At 43.0% G+C, this 25,542-nt stretch overlaps 1 protein-coding gene across 1 annotated transcript in view; it reads right to left on the bottom strand.

Moving 5' to 3' along the window:
* Nucleotides 1–25,085, bottom strand: part of LOC140492083 (glutamine--fructose-6-phosphate aminotransferase [isomerizing] 2-like) — an 85,924-nt gene extending 60,839 nt beyond the window's left edge. Inside the window, exon 1 of the mRNA XM_072590785.1 lies at nucleotides 24,759–25,085. Coding sequence (XP_072446886.1) covers nucleotides 24,759–24,765 — 7 coding nt within the window. The 5' untranslated portion in view covers nucleotides 24,766–25,085. The remainder of the gene's footprint in view (nucleotides 1–24,758) is intronic.
* Nucleotides 25,086–25,542: the final 457 nt, after the last annotated feature.

Below are 25,542 nucleotides of genomic sequence, written 5' to 3' on the forward strand. Positions count from 1 at the left end.
AGGTCTTGACTTAAAGTGTCAATATGTTTATGAATGTGATATACTATTTGTAATGAAGTGTCACCCATGTCCCTTACGTTCCCTCAGAAACTTTTGTTATTTGTTTCCCTCCTGCTACATTAACTGTAAAGGGCTCATCCTAGCTGGCAGCATTTGACCAGGTGCTCAGCTACATTTTAAATATGGCACCAATAGCAGAAAATCTGGGAAGTCCCAGCAGCACTTTTGCTGCTGGTCAGCAGAAGACAGCATTGGTGTAATGCCATAGAAAATTATTGTATACTTACTAAGGTGTTCAGTGGAGAGTTGTGTGAGATAACTCACAATAGCTCGCAAAGAAAAACCTCCCACAAAACTCCCTAAAATTGACAACTAATTTTCTTTTTGGAAAGTTGAGAACAAGATTACATACTGAATTGTCAGTACCAAAAAAAATTATCAGTTAACAGTGCTGACAACAACAGAAATATCTGGCTAAATTCAGCTGGTCTGGTAGTACCTGTAGAGAGAAAGCAGAACGAACATTTTACGTCCAGCGACCGTTCTTCATTGGATCTGAACTGTGACTCTGGTTTCCCACCATAGATGATGCCATAGCTGCTTAATTTCTCCAGCTATTTCTGACTTTGTTTCAGATTGCCAACATCTGCAATTTTTCTTTGAACAGTATTGACAATTTCTAATCTGGATTTGAAGAAGAACCATAGACGTTTACAACAAAGAAAGCTACTACTCCATCCAAGTTCATGCTAATTCATCGAACAAGCTCATAACTTTCAATCCATTCTTCTGTCCATTTCCCTAGTTATGTTGTGGTTCGGGGTAGTGTCCTTACCTCTCAGCCAGGAGGTTTAGGTTCAAATATCACTTGCTCTAGAGGTGTGTTATAACATCAATGAACAGGTTGATTTAAAAAAACATCTAAGATAGTCATTTTTCTTTTGACAGAAGATACTACTGAAGCATTTGCAACAATCTTATGACTAAGATTGGAGTTTTTGTACAGTGTTCTCCTATGGTTAGTTATTAAATAAATTGTCTATCACTATTCATGTCTGGATGTGTTAGGGTCATAAAGATTTGTTCTCATATATTGGCTGTGGAATCGATGAGCTCCATCAATAGTATTCTAAATTGTTGTTTGGCATGCATGTTTTCCTGTGTTATAGCTTCAAGAAAGTAAGGGTGGCAGATGCTGGAGATCAGAGTTGAGAGTGTGGTGCTGGAAAAGCACAGCAGGTCAGGCAGCATCCAAGGCGCAGGAGAATTAACATTATGAGCATAAGTCCTTTCCTGCACCACACTCTCGACTGTTTTATAGCTTCACCAGATCGATACCTCATTTTTAGGAATACTTGGTGCTTTTCCTGGCATGCCATCCTACTCTTCAATAAATCACAGGACTGAAATCCCAGTCCAAGGGTAATGGCAGAATGAGGACTTGCTGGGCTCTGAGCTTACAGATTGTGGTTGAATATCATTTTGCTGCTGCCAATGCCACATAGCACGACAAGATGCTCAGTTTTGAATTGCCAGATTTGCGTGAAATCTCTTTCATTTAGCATAGTAATTATGTCAATCAACACAATGGAGGTTGAGCTCAAATATACAGATGGAAATTACCCTTGATAATGATACTATGGTGGTTATTGATACTAATAATATCATAGATAGATATAAGCGTGACACATAGATTGATGAGGACAAGGTCAAGATCGAGAAGGTCATGTATGTGTGGAACCACAGGAGGTGGGGGAGATACTAAATGAGTATTTTGCATCAGTGTTTACCATGGAGGAGAATATAGAAGATAGAGTATAGAGGAAATAAATAGCGACATCTTGAAAAATGCACATGGTGCTGGAGGCTTAAAACGTAAAAAGATGGATAAATCCCTGGGACCTGATCAGGTGTACCCTAGAATTCTGTGGGAAGCTATGGAAGTCATTGCTAGACTCCTTCCTGAGATATTCGTATCATTGATAGCCACAGGTGAGGTGCTGGAAGGAGGTTAGCTAATGTGATGCTAAGAAAATGTCAGAGAACTATTGACTGATGAACCTGACATCGGTGATGGGCGAGTTGTTGGAGGGAATCCTGAGGGACAAGATTTACATGTATTTGGAAAGGTAAGGACTGATTAGGGTCAGTCAACATGGCTTTGTGCGTGGAAAATCATGTCTCAGTAATTGGACTGAGTTTTTGAAGAAATAACAAAGAGGATTGATGAGGACAGAATGCTGAATGTGACCTATATGGACTTCAGTACAGAGTTCTATAAGGTTTCTCATGATAGGCTGGTTAGTTAGGTTAGATCACACGGAATGCAGGGACAACTAGATATTTGGATGCAGAACTGGCTCGGAGATAGGAGACATTAGGTAATGGTGGAGGGTTACTTTTCAGACTGGAGGCCTGTGACCAGTGATGTGCCACAAGAATTGGTGTTGAGTTCACAGCTTATTGTCATTTATGTAGATTATTTGGATGTCAACCTAGAAGTTATGGTTATTAAGTCTGTAGATGACACCAAACTTGGAGGTGTAGTGGACAGTGAAGAAGGTTACCTCAGAGCACAATGGGATCTTGATCAGATAGGCCAATAGGACAAAGAATTACAGATGGAGTTTAATTTAGAAAAATGTGAGATGCTGCATTTTGGAAAAGCAAATCAGGGCAGGACTTATACACATAAAGGTAAGGTCCTAGAGAGTATTGCTGAACAAAGAGACCTTGGAGTGCAGGTTGATAGTTCCTTGAAAGTAGAGTCACAGGTAGACAGAATAGTGAAGGAAGTGTTTGGTATGCTTGTTTTTATTGGTCATGCATGGTGTATCAGAGTTTGGAGGTCATGCTACAGCTGAGCAAGACATTGGTTAGGCCACTTTTGGAATATTGCATGCAATTCTGGTCTCCCTCCTATCGGAAGGATGTTGTGAAAACTGAAAGGGTTCAGAAAAAATTTACAAGGATGTTAAGGTTTGGAGGATTTGTGTGAAAGGAAGAGGTTGAATAGGCTGGGGCTATTTTCCCTGGAGTGTTGGAGGCTGAGTGGTGACCTTGTAGAGGTTTATAAAATCATGAAGGGCATAGATAAGGTAAATAAACAAGGTATTTTTCCTTTGGTGGGGGAGTTCAAAACTTGAGGGCACAAGTTCAAGGTGAGAGGGGAAAGATTTTAAAAGGATCCTAAGGGCAGCTTTTTTCACACTGAGGATGGTATGTGTATGGAATGAGGTGCCAGAGGAAGTGGTGGAGGCTAGTACAATTACAACATTTAAAAGGCATCTTGATGAGCAAATGAATAGGAAGGGTTTAGAGGGGTATGGGCCAATTGCTTGCAAATGGGACTGGGTTTATTTAGGATATATGGTCGGCATGGATGAGTTGGACTAAAGGGACCGAAGGTTTCCATGCTGTACAGCTCTAGGACTCTGCGACTCTAAGTAGGTTTTTCTCACATGTTTTTCCCTCACCACATGGCTCAGTGGCCATTAGGCAGCTATGGTCTTTATGTCAGCTCTGTAAAAATAGTTCAACAAGCCACTCTTGGTGATGGACACTAAGCTCCCCACCCAGAATATATTCTGTGCCAATGCTTTGGTGCTTCTTCTAATGGCAATTAACATACAGTACAGATTCATCACCTGGATAAGGAGAAGGTGATAGGTGGCAATTTGCAAGAGGTCCCTTCTCCCATCTTTGACCTGATGCCATGAAATATGATGAGGTTTAGAGTCAATGTTTTGGAATTCCAGGCAACTCCATCCCAATTAAGCTATGCTGCCACCTCTGGTGTTTGTCACCTGCCAGTGGGCCAGGATATCCCAAGAGATGGTGGTGCCTGGCACATTAAGTGTAAGATATAGGGAACCAAGATGGCGGCGACCCAGCAAGTCTGAGTCTACAGTGCTCCTCCCAAGATTTGGGCAAAGTGGGTCACCCACACTCACCAAATCATTTAAAATAACTGTTTAATTTAATTAGTTGCTCAGTGTTGAATTTAAACAATTTAATCTTCAGCAAAAATGACTAAAGGGAAGGGAGCCCGCAGCTCTCAGCAAGCAGGAATCCCTCCCCCATCCTCTCCAGCTGTAGCAGAGGCGTCCGCAGCCACCCTGGGGGACTTACCTACAGTGGCAAGCCTCGTGGAAATGATCTTAAACTCGATGTGAAGATTGGCGCTTTCATTGAAGAATCCAGAAGTCGATGGGACTCACTCTCGGCCGCGCTGCAAAAGCACGACTGAGACATTAAAGAAATCGAGCGCCAAGTCAGAGGGGCGGAGCTAAAGGCCGCGACCTCCGAAACTGCAGCACAATCGGCTGTGGAGTGGGTCCGGACTCTCGAACAGCGAGTCCGGACTTTAGAGAATCATATTGATGACCTCGATAATCGAGGTTGTCGAAAAAATATTCGTTTGCTGGGCCTTCCCGAACGGGAAGAGGAAGGCCGACTTACAGTGTTTCTCGAGCAGTGGTTGCCACAGCTTTTAAATCTGGAAGCTGGATCAGGCCAGGTAAGGTTGGAATGGGCCTACCAGATTGCAATACGCGGGCCCGGCTCGAACCAGCGCCCTCGCCCGGTCCTGTTTCTGGCTTCTAGAAATCTTGGAAAAGATTCCCAAGCCATGATCTATAAAGGATCCAAGATCATGTTATTCCAGGACTTTTCCCCAGCTCTGGTCCGAAAGAGGAAGGCATTCGATGAGGCGAAGAAGTGTTTAAGCGAGTTAAATATTCAGTACTCCTTACGCTACCCAGCGACGCTACGCTTTAACCATGAAGGATCCGTGTATAACTTCGGATTGCCAGAAAAGGCTAAGGAATTTTTGGACTCTCTTAGATAAATTGTAAGAGACAATGGATGTTGGTTTGCCCTTCCCCCACTCCGGTTTATATCCCCCCCCCCTTTTTCTTTTTTCTTACCTTACTGTTTAATATTATCTTGGGGGGTGGGGAGAGGGATTTATTTATTTGTTCTCTATTTTATTATATATATGTGTGTGTGTATATGTGTATGTATATAAGCCGGGGGGTTTAGTTAATGGTGGGGGGAGGTGGTTACCTTATTCTATTCTACCTCTGTCTCTAGGAGCGGGGTTGTTTTTCCCTTGCTATTTTGTATTATTATATTTAATTATTATTTGCTGAGGTTGTAATTTTATAGTTATATATGTTTATGCATGGTATTAACATTACCAAATATATCCAGGTGTGGGTGGTGGGGGGTGGGGGTAGGATGCTCACTATTAACTCTAGCTTTGTATTATATCTGAATTCTCCTTATCCTATTGAGGAGCGTCTGGGTCAAGGATGGGGCATTGGTTAGGGGAGGATACGATGGATCTTTGGAAAGGAAGTGACCCCCCTGGGAACAAGGGGGAAAATCTCCATTTAAATACGTTTTATACGTTTTTTTTATTATTTAGAAATAGTTTTTTTGTTATACTGTTGTGAGTGTATTAGAGAGCCTTTATTTTTGTGAATTTTATATGCTCTATGCTTGGGATGTTTTGGATAGGGTTTCCTCTCCCGAGGGGTCTCGGATTTGCCCGGATGATTATGGTTGATCAGTCAGTTAAGTGGTGCACCTGGAATGTCATGGGAGTAATTCACCAGTCAAAAGGAAGAAAATATTATCAAATCTTAAGAAAGAAAGAGTTGATATAGGTCTCCGACAGGAGACACATCTGTTGGATAAAGAACACTTGAAATTACGATAGGGTGGATTTGATCAAGACTTTTTTCTTCTTTTAGCTCAAAAGGTAGGGGAGTTGTTATTCTTATTTGGAAGAATTTCCCTTTCAAAATCTTAAATCAGATAAAAGACGAATCTGGACGATATATTCTGATTAAAGCCCTTATAAATGGAGAAGAATATGGGATTTTAAATTTGTACTGCCCCCGGCACATCCCTTTAAATTTATAATGGAAGCCTTCTCAAAATTGATGGCTCTTGGTGCCTGTCATACAATTGTAGGGGGAAACTTTAATTGTATTATGGATCCGGAAATAGATAGGATTCCCAAGAGTACTGCAGGAGTATCTCCCAGATCTAGACAATTGGTGGATCTGAACAAAGAATTAGGATTAGTAGATGTATGGAGATGTCTTCATCCACAGGGCAGAGATTTTTCTTTTTACTCCAATCCACATAAATGCCATACCAGAATGGATATGTTTTTTGCCCCCTCGATTTTTTAAATTCCATATCATCCTGTAAATTAGGTAGTATCGTAATTTCCGACCATGCTGCTGTATATATGGAAACCAAGGCGAGGAATAATGGGGCATCTCCTCGGCATTGGCGTATGGACCCCTTCCTAATGAAAGACAGTAAATTTGTAAAGTACTTTTCTCAAGAATTTAAAACTTTTTTTAGAAATTAATTTAGGTATGGCTAGCAACCCATCAATGATGTGGGAGACCATCAAAGCTTACGCGCGAGGTTTGATCATCTCCTACTCAGCGACCCAGAAAAAATTAAAGGGAGAACAACAGTGTCTGCTCGAAGCTCGCTTAAAAGCAGCTGAAACGGCATACGCTGATAGAACTTCTATTATTAAATTGCAAAGGATTACGGCCCTTAGGATAGCTCTAAACATTACGCTTACCCAAACGGCTAAGCAGGAAATATTATTTGCAAAACAAAGGTTATATGAATTTGGCGACAAACTGGGTAGATACTTAGCATTTCTTGCAAAGAAAAAAAAAGGCCCCTCAAACTATCACATCTATCAAGGAAAGTACGGGTACTTTGACTCATGATCATAAAAAGATTAATGCAATCTTTAGAAAATTTTATTCTGATTTATATAAATCGCAGGATTGTGAAGACAGGACTAGGAGGATGCAATCATTTTTTAAAAATTTGACCTTTCCGGGCCTAACTCCGGAACAGGTATCGGTCTTAAATGCTCCCCTAACAGTCCAAGAAATACTTGATGCAATAAAGCACCGGGGCCAGATGGTTTTCAAGCTGAATTCTATAAAGAATTTACAGAAATATTGGCTGGTCCACTTATGGACATGTATAACTATGCATATAGTCAGGGCTGTCTCCCGCCTTCGCTGAAAGAGGCAAATATCTCTCTTATCCTTAAAAAAGGAAAGGATCCAGAAGATTGTACGTCATACAGACCAATATCCTTGCTAAATGTAGATTTTAAAATCCTTTCTAAAACGTTAACATTGAGACTAGAAACGGTACTGCCATTTATCATAAAGGAGGATCAGACGGGGTTTATTAAGGGCTGTAGATCATCCAATAATATTAGAAGGGTTTTGAATATGATTCAAGCCTGTCATCAGGGAAAGATACCAGGAGTAGTAGTTTCATTAGATGCGGAAAAGGCATTTGATAGGGTTGAATGGTATTATTTGTTTTACACATTGGAAAGGTTTGGCATTGGAAAGGTGTTTACCAAATGGGTCTCAACATTGTATAGTGATCCCAAAGCAGTTGTGGTTACCAATGGATTAGGTTCAGATAGCTTCAGTATGGGTAGGGGCTGCCGTCAGGGATGTCCTCTCTCGCCATTGTTATTTATGCTAATAATTGAGCCACTAGCAGAAGCTATACGGGCTGATCCTAATATAATGGCCCCGAGGATTGGTACAGGTAAACATAAAATTACCCTGTATGCAGATGATGTTCTTCTATTCCTCAGTAATCCTCTGATGTCCGTACCTCGCTTAATCCAAGTTATTAATACATTTAGCGCATTCTCAGGCTATAAAATTAATTTCTCAAAATCGGAGGCTATGCCAATGGGTGGCCTTGCTAGGATACCCCACTTAGTGGACGGATCCCACTTTCCCTTTCGATGGTCCCTGGAGGGTTTCTTATATTTAGGCATTTTTATTACCCCAGTATTTGGTCAGTTATACAAGGCTAACTTTGTGCATTTACTGGAAAGGATAAAGCAGGACCTCCAGCGATGGGGAGACATTCCAATTTCCTGGCTGGGTAGAATAGCACTAATTAAAATGAATGTCCTGCCCGTTTCCTATACCCTATGAGAATACTTCCGGTGATGCTGCTGAGCCTGGCACTACGTAAATTATATGGCTGGTTGGGTTCCTTTATCTGGAATCATAGACAGCCCCTCATTAAGCTGAAGAAGCTACAGCTTCCATAGGCAAGGGGAGGATTGGACTCCCCAGATTTTAGGAAATATCAGTTAAGTTCCTTATTAAGTTACATAGCTGATTGGGTCTTGTTTGATCCACAATCAATCTGGCTGGACATCGAGGCTTCTCAAGTAAAATGCCCACTTATTAACCTTTTATTTTCAGACAAGAGGAAAATCATTACGGATTACTGTAAAAACCCTATAATACTAAATACAATTAAAGCTTGGAATATAATGCGGCAAACTCACAAAAAACATCCCCCTATGCGCCGATAGTGGGAACATGGGGATTCCAACTGGGGCTTACAGATGCCACTTTTAAACTCTGGAGATCCAGGGGTATCTCATGTCTAGGGGACCTATTTAAAGATGGGGTCTTGATGTCTTTTGAACAGCTGCATCAGAAATTCGAATTACCTAATGGAGACCTCTATTGATACTTCCAAATTCGAGACTATACAGAAGAAGACTATGTTATTAGATAGTCTTTATAAATCAGATAGAGAGAGTGTAGAGTACTACGACCAATGGGGGTATCCTCCATCAGTACCATTTATCATTTACTACATGATGAAGTATCGGGAGATATGGACAATCTGCTTAAAACATGGGATCAGGAATTGGGACTAGAAATCTCTATAGAAACGTGGAATGACATTTGGGAAAACGCCAGAAGAATCACCATCTGTAACAGAACTCAGGCTATCCAGCTGAAGATACTTCATAGGGCCCATATAGCACCGGATTGATTGGCAAAGTTTAAGGCAGGGGCATCTCCAATGTGTCCCAAACGTAAAATAGAGGTGGGCACTCTTGTACATTGCTTATGGACCTGTCATAAGATCCGTAGATACTGGACTAAAGTAGCAAGTGCCCTGACAGAAATTTTAGGAACGGAAATTAAAGTGGACTCCGTATCTCTCCTTTTGGGCTTTTCGAACTTATCCTCCCTGGACATGCATAGGAAGAGACTATTTTCTATTCTCTCTTTCTGTGCAAGGAAAAATATTTTGGTAAACTGAGTGGCTGAGGGCCCCCCTGGACTTTCAAATTGGCACAGATTAATTATGGAATGTATTCCCCTTGACTTCCTTACAATTATGGTGCACCGAAAGACCGACTTATTTTATAAAATATGGCAGCCCTTCTTGAATTATATGGATACAGATATTTCGGCTATCCTAACAAGGGCTTTTATTTAATTGAGATTACGAACCTGACTGGTCCGGGGCCCCTTGGGAGAGGAATCCCGCACGAATACGGGTTTTGTTACATTTGATGTTAACACATTCCGAGCATGTATCTCACTACCCAATTTCTATGTTATCCGCTGTTTTTTTTTTCTCTTTCTCTTATTTGAATAATGTAAGAGACTTAAATATACACTCTGGTTAGTTTAGTAGTTAGTTGAGTTTTGTTTATTTTTCTCGGTATTTTTCTTTTGTTAAATTTTGGTTATTATATATTTAAGATTTAATTGTATATCAATGTTTGTACTGAGAGTTTTGTTTATTTTTGTAAACTTGTAAAAATGTTAAATTTCTAATAAAAATATCTACATAAAAAAAGTGTAAGATATGAGTTTGAGTATTACTATGTCAGTCTGGTCCTTCACTAGTCTGTGACACAGTGCTCCTAATTTTGACACTAGCCACAGATGTCAGCAAAGTGGGCTTTGTAAGATTGACAGGGTTGGGTGTGTCATTGATACCGTTACCTGTGTTGATGTTGGATAATTGTCCAGTTTGATTCCTTTTTCTTTTGACTTCGTAGTAGTTTGATGCAGTCACTTGTTCAGTCATTTCAGAGGACAGCAAAGGGTAGACCAGGAGGCAAGATCAGATAAGACAGCAGATTTTCTTCATTAGGCACCACATAGTTCTTTATAATAACAACAGTGATTTCATGATCAGCATTACTGAGAATTACTTTTAATTCTAGATTTTTATTAATTGAACTTAAATTCCACCAGCTGCATTGGGATTTGAATCTGTGACTCCACAATATTAGCCTTAATCTTTAGATTATTAGTTGAGACTGATAATACAACTTTGCCACAGCACCACAGCACCAAATACAGATATCTTAGATCTTTCAACTTCCCTAAAAGGACTTCCAATCTGCAAAGTACTGTTTCTAAATGACAAGTGTTACCTACATTTTCTCACAAGTTTCAGCCTTGCATTTGCTTGGCAGGTTTTTCTTCCATCAGACATCTCCCTCGTCATTATTGGCAAGTTGTATTCTTAACTGCTTATGCCTCCCCAGATTTCCTATCTCCTTAGTCAACTGCATTACTTCCTGTGCTCAAAAGCAAGTCATGTTTCCAGACTTCAGCATTTAACTGTTCAAACAGAGACAGTCGAAGATGTAGTTAGTTTTACCTAATAATGCCAGTTATGCTGTCATTACAAAAATAAATTCCAACCCCATGACTCCTGATAATCAAACTTCATATATCAGTCTGTATTTTCTGACAGCCAGACAGTTGTTATTCCAGCAATATGTAGAAATTACACATTGTTACAATGAAGATTCCCCAGACTCTGAAGGCATTTCTCAGGAAATTGAAGATTCCACAGGGAAATTCCTCTGTGCCCGGAACATTCTGAGAATTCAAAGGGTTCTGTTGATATTCAGTAAATAGTTATGAATTTTAGACTATTAAATACATATTCTGACTTTTCGGGGTAACCTTTTCAGGAAATCCAAATTTACTTATTACATCCTGAATGAAATCTCCCCCGGACTCTAACCCAATACCCCAGGATCGACCGTTCATCCCACTGCCTGATCCATTCGAAAATCTCTTCTCCCACTGGCTGACATACTGCCCTGCACTCTGCGCTCCACACTGACTCTCTTCCCTCCCCACTGTGCAGTTTAACCCCACCCCACTTCCCTCTCACCAGACCTGACAACACCCGTACCCATCAGTCCTGACCTGACTGTTCCCACTGTTGTGGACCTAAGCTGAGCCGACACCTTCCTACTGGAGTGTGCCAAATGACAGCCTTGACCCCCCCACACCCCCTCTGCCAGACCCAAACCCAACCCCTTTCCATAAGAACTGACCCCTGCTGCTGGACTTCACCTGATCAGACACCTGAGCCCCCCAGCAATCCCAAACCACACCCTCCCCATTCCACCCATCCACTACCCCTTGTCAGACTGGACCTGAAAGCTCTTCTCTTTCCCTGCTATACCCAGTCACCATGCCCCACCCCTACAGCTGGAATCTAAACTCCCCAGACTAGACTTCCACCCTTCCCACTGAACCCAACTTCTCCCACCCCTCTTTACCTAAAAGCTGCATCATTTAGCTGGCCCCCTTGCCACTTTGGCATCATGGCCCTCTCCAGGTGGCACCCTATCCCACTGGTGCCCTATCACATTGTCCGCTAGGCACCCTACATACTAACACACTATCCCTCTATCCATCTGACACCTCATTATCCCAGTACTTTAACATCACATCTACAATTTGACAGCAGCTGTTGAAGTGGCTGCCAGAACCTGTAAATGTCAGAATACAGCAGTTGATTGCTGTGAAAAGGGGGCTTGGTTTATCATCCTCTGGTTTATCATCCTCTGGTATATCTACACTACAAAAGAGCTATCAAAATAGAAGTACAGTTCTGTATTTCTGGAGGGGCCCTAATCGAAATTTGCTCCCAAGAAATGCAGAGCTTCTTACTTTCATTAATTAAAAGGAGGGCTGAAGTGGCAATCTGTTGAGATGGAAGTTCTCAATTAGAAGATGTCATTTTTCAGATTTGTTGTTACATAGCATCAATCAGACAGTGGAAGTATTCGAGGAGGAGCAGCATCATTGTAATAATGTTGAGTTAACACAGCGTGGTGGGCTACTGTGTGCTGTAATTACTTGTTACTTGCTGTACCTGCATGCAAATGTCTGCATGAGAATGTCACTCACCTGAAAATCTGGCCCAATATGTTGGTGTAAAAGATGAAAGAGAAAGATCAATTATGTTGCCTATTCTGCAGGTTTATGATTGATGTGGCTCTATTTCAACCAATTGTTAATATTTTGGTGCATTTTATCTCTTTAATATCTATCCCCATTACACAAACTTACACAACAAAGTACTTAACTAAATAAATCTTAGGATCATGTTTACCAACTTAAAATTAACAATTGGTTCAATGTTTTTGTAGAATTTTTGAACTAACAGGCAGAAAATTACTGGACTTGTGTAGTCTAGTGTAAAATCATCTTGCTGTTGCTCTCATGTAAAATGCTTCATACGACAAGTGGTTTCAGATCTTTTCTTTAAATTTGAATATTTGGTTTTGATTGCTCACTTGCTATTCCAAATAGGAATAATTTGTTTCTGGTCCAGATAATTACAAACTGATTATGTGCTGTTCTTTTGTTTAAGAAAGGAAACAGAGATAATCCAGGTTGTAATGACTGAAATGAGGTCGGCCACATAGAGCTCAGAGAATAGAGTTCCTTGATTGAGGCTGTATACCCGAATAAATCAAGGAGCCTTGGCTGACAGATATAAACAGGCATGTCAGTGATTCCGTTCACTCTAGGAGCCAGCTCTGAGCTAGCTATGCACATGTAAATAAGGGGGGACTTTGTATGGACTACCAGCCTTTGTAGATTTACTTCACAGGCAATTAGGCTGATGAGCCTGGTGTCAGTGGCAGGGAAGCTGTTGGAGAAGATACTGACAGACAGGATTTAATACAATTAGAAGTGAATGAACTTGTTAGTGATAGGCAGTATGTGGGAAGATCATGTCTCAGCAACTTGAGCTTTTGAGGAGCTGACAACAATGATTGATGAGGGAAGGACACTGGATGTTGGCTACATGGTAGTAAGATATATCATACTAAAGGTAGAATCTCATGGGATCCAGGGTGAGCTGGCTAGATGGATAGAAAACTGGCTTGGTCATAGAAGACAGAGAGTAGAGGTAGAGAGATGACTTTCAGAGTGGAGATCAGTAACTAGTGGCATTCCGCGGGGATCAGTGCTGGGACCTTCATATTTTATAATATTTATAAATGAACTGAAGGAAAATTTAGGTGATTTGATTAGAAGTTTGCAGATGACACCAAAATTGGCGGAGTTGCAGATAGTGAGAAGGTTTATCAAAGGATACACAGGATATAGATTGTTGATAAGGGCAGAGAAATGGCAGATAGAGTTTAATCCGAATAATTGCAAATGATGTATTTTGGAAGATCAAATTCAGCTGCAAGTTATGCAATAAATTGTAGAAACATTGGGAGCATTGACATTCAGAGAAATCTGGATGGATAGATCCGCAGATCCCTGAAAGGGGTCAAGAAGGCATACAGTATACTTGCCTCCATCAGCCAGGGCATCGAATATAAACGTTGACAAGTTATGTTACAACTGGACAAAACTTTAGTTAGGCCATATTTAGATTATTGCATGCAGTTCTGGTCGCTACACTACCAGGAGGACCCAGAGGGTCCAGAGAAGGTTTACCAGAATATTACCTGGTCTGAAGGGTTTTAGTTATGAGGAGAAGTTGGATAACCCCATATTGTATTCACTTGAAAGATAAGAGACTTGGGAGGGGGCAACCTGGTAGAGGTCTGCAAAACTATGAGACATAGGTAGGGTGGCTATTCAGAGGCTTTTTCTGAGGGTGGAAAAGTCACCTATGAAAGGCCCCAGGTTCAACGTAAGAGGGCGAATGTTTAGGGGAGAAGTGTGTGAACTTTTTTCATAAAGAAGTTGGTGGGTACCTGGAACACACTGGTGGAAGCAGGCACTTTAACAATGTTTAAGACGTATTTTGGTAGACAAATGAATGGGAGGCAAATAGAGGGATAGTGCATGGGCAATGAGTAGCGGGTCTAAGTAAGGATTGGAATCAGCAAAAGCTCGTTCCTAGGCTGTATTGTATCATATATTGTATTGCGTTACATATTTTAAAGTAAAATATAAATTTGTAAAAAATCATAATGAACAAAGCTCAAAAGCTCTTGCAGTGTTAATTTTTATATGTAGTAGTCACCAAAAACAAGGAATCCTGTGAATTTACAACAGTATGTGATCAAAAATACTTACTTGAAACCTCTGTCGTATTGGTCTTAGAATACTTCCTTTACTCTTTGACTGACTAATGCTTCATTTTCAACCAAACCTGGATTTTCTCCTGCACATGCAAACCATAAGGCACACCAGCCACTGGAGACCACTTTTCTGAGACAGTTTGTCTTAAAGTGGGCTGCCAAAAGGCTGGGTTAATATTTCCTGGAGTACAGTCAAAACAAGTCATGCATTCAGTGCACTGAATATTTTCACACTGACACAGAACAAGTTAGACTTTAATAGTAGCATCTTCATATTCCAAAGCTAAATTTATTTCTCTTGCTCAAAAGAATTCTAAGCATTTGATGACAAGTTGCAACTGTCTAAAATGCTCAATTTCACTGGCAATAATACGAGGGTTAGGTATAGACACAAATTGATTATTGCAGAATATAGTATTAGAATCTACCAAAAAGTATATATTACCTTACAGAGACCTCATAATACTTCCAGCAATCAATAACTGTTAGTTTTATTCCTCTTAGATAGGAAAAGTTACCTAACATTAAGATAGGAAGGAACACAGAAACTGATTACTTCTTATTCTGTAATATATTCAAATATTTTGATGTCATATATAAAGCATAGGAACTCAAAAAAAATTAACTGAACAGCTTTCATAAAGGTTACAATACTGCAAAGATTTAGAAAATTACCTAGCATATGAAAAATTAGAAACTAAAATTTAAAAATATAAAAGGTATTTATTAACTTCCTAAAACCTTCAATGAATCTATACCCATTAATATCAATTGTTAAGAATTGCAAATTCTCTGTCCGTACAATACAAACAGTACTCAGTTCCAAATCACTTCAGTCTACTTGCACTCAAAAACTTAACAGATGAAAACAAATGTGATTAGCTGTCTATTGGCAGGGTGTTGTCTGGGTGAGTCAAGCTGAAGACATCTCTATTCACTTAAATATGTTCACTTAAATACATAACGAATGAAAAAATGCATTATTTTCCAACACCAGCTAACATTTTGCAAAACAGGATATCTCAAAGCATGACGAATAATGTATAATAAATGCAATCCTGACATTAACTAATTATTAGCAGAAAGTGAGGACTGCAGATGCTGGAGATCAGAGCTGAAAAATGTGTTGCTGGAAAAGCGCAGCAGGTCCGGCAGCATCAAAAGAACAGGAGAATCGACGTTTCGGGCATGAGCTCTTCTTCAGGAAACCTGAAGTTCAGATATTTATAAAAGAACAAACTCATTGATAGATGCTAATATAGCAATTGCTCCATGTTCTGTCTGAGCTTTTAGAATGTACAACTGAATAGGTGCCCAAAAAAGTATTAGTGTACTTTTCAAGTGCTGACTGAACTGCTAAAAATCCCATGTTCAGTATTTTAGGTAAGATTTTTAAAAATTCTTTGTTTTCAAAAGTTATTACTAATATTGTGGGAGTCAGGAAAGTAAGAGTTCAGAAAAGCTTGATTGACCATCAGCAGATGAAGGAGAAAATGAGGAGTGCAGCTGCTGGAGATCAGAGTCAAAAAGTAGAGCGCTGGAAAAGCACAGCAGGTCAGAGCGCATCCGAGGGGCAGGAGAGTCTACATTTCTACGCCCGAAACATTGACTCTCCTGCCAACAGAATATGAAGCTCTGCTGGAATATATAATGCATAATGAAGTTGGGAGACTTCAGAAACAGATGAAGGAAAAGACAGCCAAAAATCCAATTTTGTTTGATGATCTTAAGTTAGGTAGAACAGTTCAGAGCATAGATGGGAGCAGAAAGTTAATAAGGGTCACTGGCCGATTAAATGAGTGGACGGAAGTGTGGCAGTTGGTGCTCAATGTAGAATTGTAAGCTTATCTATTTTAAACTTAACTACATATATTTGCATACTATTGTAATGTATTACCGAATTCTGGTGCTACATGAATATGTTTATTAAATACATTTGGCATGGAGTCACATAAGGTGTTTGGACAGCAGAATATTATTTAAATTGTGAGAGACTGCAGAATGTTGTGGTACAGGGAGACCTAAGTGTCCTTGTGCATGAATCACAAATGGTTTGCACACAAGTACACCAAGTAACAAGCGGTAACAAGCAATTACGGCACTCAGTAGGATTTATACTCAACGCTATTACAATGATGCAGCTCCTCCTTGATTATTTTCACTGTCTGGTTGATGTTCTGTAACCATAAACCTGAAAATGACACCTTCCAATTAAGAACTTTGATCTCACTGAAGAGTCTTCAGGGAATACCACTTCCAACAGGATTTGATCCGAAAACCCTGTTCACATTTTGTGACAAATTTCAGCATAGCAGCAGAGACAATCCACAATATTCTTAAATAATCAATAATAATCTAAATAGCACAACCGACAAGATACTTTTTAAAAAGTCTGTTAACCTAATCACTCAATGTTAATTAATTCTCTAAAAATTCCAGAATCAAATTCTATGTCCACACCTTTGCCAAAATCAAATCAATTCTTCCCGGAGTCACATAACATTTAGTTGAAATCCATCGATTCATGACTGGGATACATTGTTTATGGATAAACAGACTAGGGGGTTGAAAACATTACTTTAATAGCAGTGGTAATTGAATAGGAAAGTAATGAGCTTTATTACAAGAGGAGTGGAGTGTAACAGTTGGGACATTTTACTACAAGGCATAGTTGGGACTGTGTCTTGTATACAGATTTGGTCTCCAGACTTAACAAGGGATATACTAGCAATGGATGAAATTCAGAGAAAAATTCACTCACTTGATGTCTAAGTTGTCTTAGAAACAAAGGCTGAGCAGACCGGCTCATACTCATGTGAGTTTAGAAGATTAAGAGGTGATCTTATTGAAACATACAGGATCCTAAGGGAACTTGACAGTGTCGTTGGTGAGAGCATGTTTCATGTTGTGGAGGAATCTAGAACTCAGGGACAGTTTCAAAATGAGGAGTATCTCATTTTCAGTGGAGATGAGCTGTCACTTCTTTACTCAGGGGATTTTTATCTTTGGAATTCTTCATTCCAAACAGCAGTGGAGGCTGGATCATCGTATGTACTCTAGGTTGTATCAAGATACATTTTTGATTTACAAGGGTATTGTGGGGATTATGCAAGAAAGGGGAGTTAAGGCCATAAAGAGATATGTCATGATCTTACCACAAAGGTGAGCAGGCTCAAGAAATTGAATGGCCTATTTATGCTTCTATTTAGGTTGTAGAACAATAACTTCAGATTTATTTTAAGAAGTATCTTAAAAAGGAAATAAAACCGGTACAGAAACCAAGAAAATTAGGGAAGAATATCTAATAGTGATGTGCAAGAGACCAAAGTCGGAGCAATATAGTGGTCTCTGAGGGTGGTAGAGCTGTAGGAGGTAAAGAGATGAACATGACCAAGGCCTTGGGAAGTAAGCAATTTTACTTTTGAGGTCAAAAGTTTAAAATTCAAACTGGACTATTGATAAATGAGGCCAGGAAGAATGGTTGAAGGCCAGGTTTCTCATTGTTAAAGCACAGTTGGGATTGGTTAATTGAAAATTTAAAAACTGAGATTGATGGATTTTTCGGCAAGGAAATGAAAAAATATTGAACCAAGGTGGGTGAATGAAGTTAAGATGCAGATCAATCATGATCCCATTGAATGATAGATCAGATTTGATGGTTTGAAAGGCCTACTCCTGTTTCTGTGCAAGTTATTCTACAGATCCAGCAACCTTGAACTGGTTTTATGCTGGTGAATGCTGAAAGATCAATGGTGACAACAAATTACAACAGCAACTTTTGACACGCAGGTGGTCAAAAACATGACAACTGCAAGTAAATTATCTATATAGGACTAATGTTATAAAATGTTATAATTTAAATCTTAAAACTTTGTAGCTCTCAGACAATGGTGCAGATATTCCAATGGCTAGATAGCTGTTAGAGCAGTGTAAATTGGAGTTATGCAGAGGGACACAGCCGACTCCATGAGGATTGTCTAGGAATATGAATTTTCTGATGGGCAATTGCCCTGTGTCTAGAACCTCCCAAATCAGTCCCTCAAAGTTGGAGAATCTAGAGGGCTCCACCTTACTTCAGCAAATAGTTGTCCAAGAAAATTTAGAGAATGAAAATCTAAGCTAACTCCTGGAAAACTATTAAATTGAGCACATGACTTACCAATTGAACCCTTACAACCCTGACGCTTGATAACCACCCCCCTGACCAATTGTCCCAACCACCATAGATCTCTATTCCACATTTGCCCAATATGAGGGGTCACCCAACACAGATGACTAACAACTCCCACAATCGGTCTGAAGAGTTAAAAATGTTGAGTGTAAGTTGGTGTGTGAGTAGAGAAAGTGAGCAGATTGTATTTTTGTAGCTTGAGGAAAGTAGGAGAACACTGTTGGAGATGGTCATTTTCAGGGGTAATGGAGGGGTGATCACTGTCAGAGGGTCAGCAGTGAGGGGTGACCACTGTTGGTGGGAGGTGAGGGGTGATCACTATTGGGGGTGAGGGGTGATCATTGTTGGTGGGGATGAGGGGTGATCATTGTTGGTGGGGATGAGGGGTGAACACTGTCAGGGGAGGATGAAAAGTTGATTCCTGTCAGGGGGGATCACTATTGGTGGGGATGAAGGGTGATCACTGTTGGGGGTGGGGGTGAGGGTGATTGCTATCGGGGAGTGAGAGGTGATCACTGTTGGTAGAGATGAGGGGTAATCACTGTCAGGGGGGTAAGGGGTGATCATTATGGGGTTGAGGGGTGATCACTGTTGGTGGGAATGAGAGGTGATTACTGTTCATGAGGATGAGGGGTGATCACTGTTGGAGTGGATGAGGAGTGATCACTGTCAGGTCGATTAGAGCTGATCCCTGTTGGGGTGAGGGGTGATCATTGTTGGTGGGGTAAGAGGTGATCACTGTTGCAGGAGTGAGGGGTGATCACTGTGAGCGGGGGTGGGGTGATCACTGTGAGTGGGAGTGAGGGGTGATCACTGTGAGTGGGAGTGAGGGGTGATCACTGTCGGGCGCTGAGGGGAGATCACTGTCAGGGTGGGGGGTGATCACTGTCAGGAGTGAGGGGTGATCACTGTGAGCGGGGGTGAAGGGTGATCACTGTTGGGGATATGGGGTGAGGAGTGATCATTGTCGGGAGGTAAGGGGGTGATCACTTTTGGGGTGAGGGGTGATCACTGTGAGCGGCGCTGAGGGGCGATCACTGCCGGGCGCTGAGGGGCGATCACTGTCGGGGTGGGAGGTGATCACTGTCCAGGAGGGTGGGGGTAATCACTGTTGGGAGTGAGGGGTGATCACTGTGAGCGGGTGTGAGGGGTGATCACTGTGAGCGGGGGTGAGGGGTGATCACAGTTGGGCGGGTGAGGGGTGATCACAGTTGGGGATTGAGGGGAGATCACTGTCGGGGTGGGGGGGTCATCACTGTCCAGGAGGGTGGGGGTGATCACTATCAGGGGGTGAGGGATGATCACTGTCAGGAGTGAGGGGTGATCACTGTCGGGAGGTAAGGGGTGATCACTGTCGGGAGGTGAGGGGTGATCACTGTCGGGAGGTGAGGGGTGATCATTGTCGGGAGGTGAGGGGTGATCATTGTCGGGAGGTGAGGGGTGATCATTGTGAGTGGGGGTGGGGGCGATCACTGTTGGGGGAGTGAGAGGTGATCAGGTGATCATGTGAGTTGGGGTGAGGGGTGATCACTGTCGCAGGAGTGAGGGGTGATCACTGTGACGGGAGTTAGGGGTGATTACTGTTGGGGGACTGAGGGGTGATCACTGTTGGGCGGATGAAGGGTGATCACTGTCGGGGCTGTGAGGGGCGACCATTGTCCGGGGAGGTGAGAGGGATCACTGTCAGGGCGGTGAGGGGAGACCACTGTCAGGGGGTGAGCGGCGACCACTGTCGGTGGGGTGAGGGATGATCACTGTCGGGGGTGAGGGGTGATCATCATCGGGGAGGGTGAATGGTGATCACTGTTGGGTTGGGGGGGTGATCACTATCGGGGGGGGGGGTGAGGGGTGATCACTGTCAGGAACAGTGAGGTATTATCAATGTCAGGGATGGGAGGTGATCACTGCTCGGTCAGTGAGGGTGAGGGTGAGGGTGAGTGTCAAGCTCCTGGGAGTGTTCATCAACAACAAACTTTCTTGGACTCTTCATGTGGACGCACCGGTTACAAAGGCCCAATAACGTCTCTTCTTCCTCAGATACCTGAAGAAATTTGCCAACTTGTGTAGGTGCGCGATCGAGAGCATTCTGTCTGAATGTATCACCACCTGGTATGGCAACTGTACCATTCAAGATCGGAGACGGTTACAGAGAGTGGTGAACTCGGCCTGCACAATCACAAAGGCCAACCTTCCATCTATAGAATTCATCCACCAGTCCCGCTGTCAAGGAAAGGCTGCCAGCATTCTTAAAGATCCATCCCACCTGGCAATGCCTTTCTACAACCTCTACCATCGGGGAGAAGGTACAGAAGCATGAACACACGCACCAGCCGGTTTCGTAACAGTTTCTACCCGACTTTTGTTAGAATATTGAACGGACTCACAAACTCTTAACATTCGCCTGTACCTGTGTTTTTGTTTTTGCCGCTGTTTACCTATTACTTACTTATATGTGCTACTTAACTCTGATCTGCCTGTATTGCGAGGAAGACAAAGCTTTTCACTGTGCCTCGGTACACGTGACAATAAATTCAATTCAATTCACTGTTGGGGGGGGATGAGGGGTGATCACTGTCAGGGAGGTGAGGGGTGATCACTGTCAGGGAGGTGAGGGGTGATCACTGTCAGGGAGGTGAAGGGTGATCACTGTCAGGGAGGTGAAGGGTGATCACTGTCAGGGAGGTGAAGGGTGATCACTGTCAGGGAGGTGAAGGGTGATCACTGTCTTGGGAGGGTAAGGGTTGATCATTGTCGGGTGTGAGGGGTGATCACTGCTGGTGGTGGGGGGTGGTCACTATCAGGGGAGTGAGGGGTGATCACTGTTGGAATGGAGGTTGATCACTGCCAAGAGGGTGAGGGGTGATCACATTCGGGGGAGGAGGAGGGACGATTATTGTTGGGGGTGAGGGGTGATCACTGTCAGGAACAGTGAGGTATGATCAATATCAGGGATGAGAGGTGATCACTGCTCGGGCATGATGGGTGATCACTGTCGTGGGGGTGAGGGTGAGGGTGAGTGTCAAGCTCCTGGGAGTGGTCATCAACAACAAACTTTCTTGGAAGCTTCATGTGGACGCACCGGTTACAAAGGCCCAATAATATCTATTCTTCCTCAGGTAGCTGAGTAAATTTGCCATGACAGCGAATACCCTTGCCAACTTGTATAGGTGTGCCATTGAGAGCATTCTGTCTAGATTTATCACTACCTGGTATGGCAACTGCACCATTCAAGATTGGAGACAATTACAGAGAGTGGTGAACCCGGTCTGCACAATCACAAAGACCAACCTCCCATCGAAAGAATCCATCTACCAGGCCCGCTGTCAAGGAAAGGCTGCCAGCATTCTTAAAGATCCATCCCACCCTGGCAATGCTTTTCTACAACCTCTACCATCAGGGAGAAGATACAGAAGCCTGAACACACGCACCAGCTGGTTTCGTAACAGTTTCTACCCGACTGTTGTTAGAATAATGAACGGACTCACAAACTCTTAACATTCGCCTGTACCTGTGTTTTTGTTTTTGCTGCTGTTTACTTACCTGTGCTATTTAACTCTGTGATCTGTCCGTATTGCTAGGAAGACAACGCTTTTCACTGTGCCTCGGTAAACGTGACAATAAATTCAATTCAATTCAATTCATTGAGGGGTGATCACTGTCAGGGTGGTAAGTAGTGATCACTATGGGGGGAGTGGCGATGACAGGCAGGGGGTGAGGGATCATCACTGTCGTGGGGGTGAGAGGTTATCACTGTCAGGGTTTGAGGGGTGATCACTGTCAGGGGGGTGAGGGGTGATCACTATCTGTGGGGTGAGGGGTAATCACCATCAGGGGATGAGGGTGATCACTGTCAGGGAGGTTGAAGAGTGATCAAGGAGGGTGAAGGGTGGTCACTGTCAAGAGGGAGTGGGGTGGTGATCACTGTCGGGGGGGTGGGCGTGATCACTATCGGGGGGGGTGAAGGGTGATCACGGTCAAGAGGGAGTGGGGTGGTGATCACTGTCGGGGGTGAAGGGTGATCACTGTTTGGGGGTGGGTGTGATCACTATCGGGGGTTGAGGGGTGAGCACTGACAGGGGGTGGGGGTGATCACTGTCCGGGGAGGGGGGGGGTGATCACTGTCGGGGGGTGTGGGGTGATCACTGGCGGGAATGAGGGGTGATCACTGTCCGGGGTATGTGGAGTGATCACTGTAGGAGGTGCGTGGGGTGATCACTGTTGGGGAGTGAGGGGTGATCACTGTACGGGGAGGGGGGGGTGATCACTGTACGGGGAGGGGGGGGTGATCACTGTACGGGGAGGGGGGGGGTGATCACTGTCGGGGGGTGAGGGGTGATCACTGACGGGGGTGAGGGGTGATCACTGACGGGGGTGAGGGGTGATCACTGACGGGGGGGTGAGGGGGTGATCACTGACGGGGGGGTGTGGGGTGATCACTGTCAGGGGCTGGGGGATGATCACTGTCGGGGATGTGTGGGTGATCACTGTCGGGGCATGAGGGTGATCACTGTCGGGGATGTGTGGGGTGATCATGTCGGGCCGTGGGGGTGATCACTGTCGGGGCGTAGGGGTGATCACTGTCGGTGGGGTGAGGGGTGATCACTGTTGGGGCGTGGGGGTGATCACTGTCGGTGGGGTGAGGGGTGATCACTGTACGGGGAGGGGGGGGTGATCACTGTCGGGGGGTGGGGGTGATCACTGTCGGTGGGGTGAGGGGTGATCACTGTCGGTGGGGTGAGGGGTGATCACTGTCGGTGGGGTGAGGGGTGATCAGTGTCGTGGGTTGGGGGGTGATCACTGCCAGGGATATGGGGGGTGATCACTGCCAGGGATATGTGGGGTGATCATGTCGGGGTGTGGGGGGTGATCACTGTCCGGGGGGGGGGTGGGGGGGTGGTAGCTGGTGATCGTCATGTGGTTGGGGCATGCGTGGAGGATAAGTTTTCCATTCACAAGGAAGATCCAGCAGTCGGATACTAACAAGATTAAACGTGCAGCCTTGGGGTATTGATACTTAACAGAATGCCGCATCTCTTTCCCGTGAAAAAGCGTCTGGCATAGTCTTACTTGGCTTTGCCTCACTATCCTGCACTATGAGAAAACAACAGAAATTCAGGTTCCCTCCGCATTTCTGAAAGAACCAGGATCGGGAAATCTTAATGCTAAGAAAGGTTGGTGCTGAGTGGTAGAAGGCCTGAGACCACAACACCCGGGAATGTTCAGAGCAAAATTAAGGGGCATATTAAATGTACAGCAATTCGAGAATGGTGTACGATACCGTATTTTATCCTTCAACCAACATCAAAATAAATATGATCACTTGCCATTTTTCTTCTCTGGAATTCTTTTTTTGTCTCTTGTGCTTCTTACATAGTAACACCAATTGAAAGGTAGTTTTGAAGCTTTTCAGGGCATGAAAAGTACTTCAATTAAAAAAAAACCCTCCCGTTGCTTTAATTCAAACTGGAGTTAGGAAACTGGTTAATAATATTATAAGGTAGTAACACTGAAAGATGTTTGCATAAACAAAACTATTAATCACTCAGTTAAAACACGTCACAGAAACACCTACACGGAATCTATTAAAACATCAAATAAAAACCGAAAGAATGCGGATACTGTATATCAACAATAGAAATTACTGGAAAAGCTCAGCAGGTCTGAAAGCATCTGTGGAGAGAACAGTTCTGGGAGGTGTCACTCGACCTGAAACGAAAACTCTGATTTCTCTCCACAGATGCTGTCTGACCTGCTGAGCTTTTTCAGCAATTTCTTTTTTGTGTTCCTATTAAAAACAGCAGACCGACAGTTTGGCACCAAGTTAAACTAAAGTTTGCTAACACTTATTTAGAAAAGTTCTTCAGTTACTTAAAGAGAGTTTGTATACCAGAACTCCATCCACGTCTCTCGGGATCAATTTAACTTCTTCACAAAGCATGTGTTGTCGAAAGGCACGCAACCACTTTACACCCGCGCCCTACTAATTTCAACAAGCTTGGAAATGTTTGCCTCCGATCGAGATGAAGGAGCGAAATCCACATCAGTTTGAATTGTCAGTTCTAAGGAAGAGGTACCAACATACATTGCGAATCGTCAGTTCTCAGGATTAGAACTATTGGGATTAGAAGTATTATCACGACAGACTCTTCAAAGTACGAAAAAATAGCAAAGAGGAGTTATAGTCTGACAGACACCATACAGTACTTTTTGCTCCAAGTTATCCCCACAAAAGAAACGAGCATGTACATCTGCTACAAGTGAGGAGTTAAAACAAATCTGAAGTACGACAACACTATCAAGAAAACAAAGAAAGTGAGAGAACACTCAGTCGGCCGTCACTGAAGGATTCATAAGGTTTTCACTCACCGCACATCTCTCGAGTTTCTAACTAACGCGCAAGATAGTTGGCTTCGGCGAAAGCCTGCGTGACTGAATCCGCGTTTGTCCCACACAGAACACTAATTTACCTGCCTCCTCCCCTTTCGCTTTACCCTCCCCCTACAGCTCGGCATCCTCCCATCCCTGCGGCCATGCCTTCAAACATCACCCAGCCGCCTTCCCACATTTTCCCGCTGATCAACGTCCGCCGTCTAGAGCTGCCGATCCATGAGGATGGCCTCAACATAATCTTGGGTTCATATCACACTACAGGTGACCTCACTGCACTGCACACCCACACAGAAGCACACATACACACGCACTCTTACACATCACACACTCACGCAGACCCTCACTCATACACACTACACACATCTCCACACTCACTGGCGCACCCTCTCACAGGCATATACTGTACTCAGTCACACTCACACACTCTATCATGTACAGACACACACTCACTCTTCCCCACACATACATACGCACGCATACATACACATAAAACTATGGGGGTGAATTTGCATTTGCAGATCTATATTAGCAGATACATTCTACTTTGTTCAAAAAGCTCACAATCTGTAAGCAGTCAGTCCATGTGACATTTTATAAATTCCTACTTTGGAAATAGAGCCAGTCTGGCTCAAGGTTGGAATACAGAGAGACCCTAAACTCACACCTTTGACATTATCTGAGCGGAGATGTCACCTTTTCTTATAAAACCTTGTTATCTCGGGAATGTGAGTTGAAAGTAGTTCTGAGATTTACATATTAA

The sequence above is a fragment of the Chiloscyllium punctatum genome, chromosome 20 (assembly GCF_047496795.1).
Source record: "Chiloscyllium punctatum isolate Juve2018m chromosome 20, sChiPun1.3, whole genome shotgun sequence".
Classification (NCBI taxonomy): Eukaryota; Metazoa; Chordata; class Chondrichthyes; order Orectolobiformes; family Hemiscylliidae; genus Chiloscyllium; species Chiloscyllium punctatum.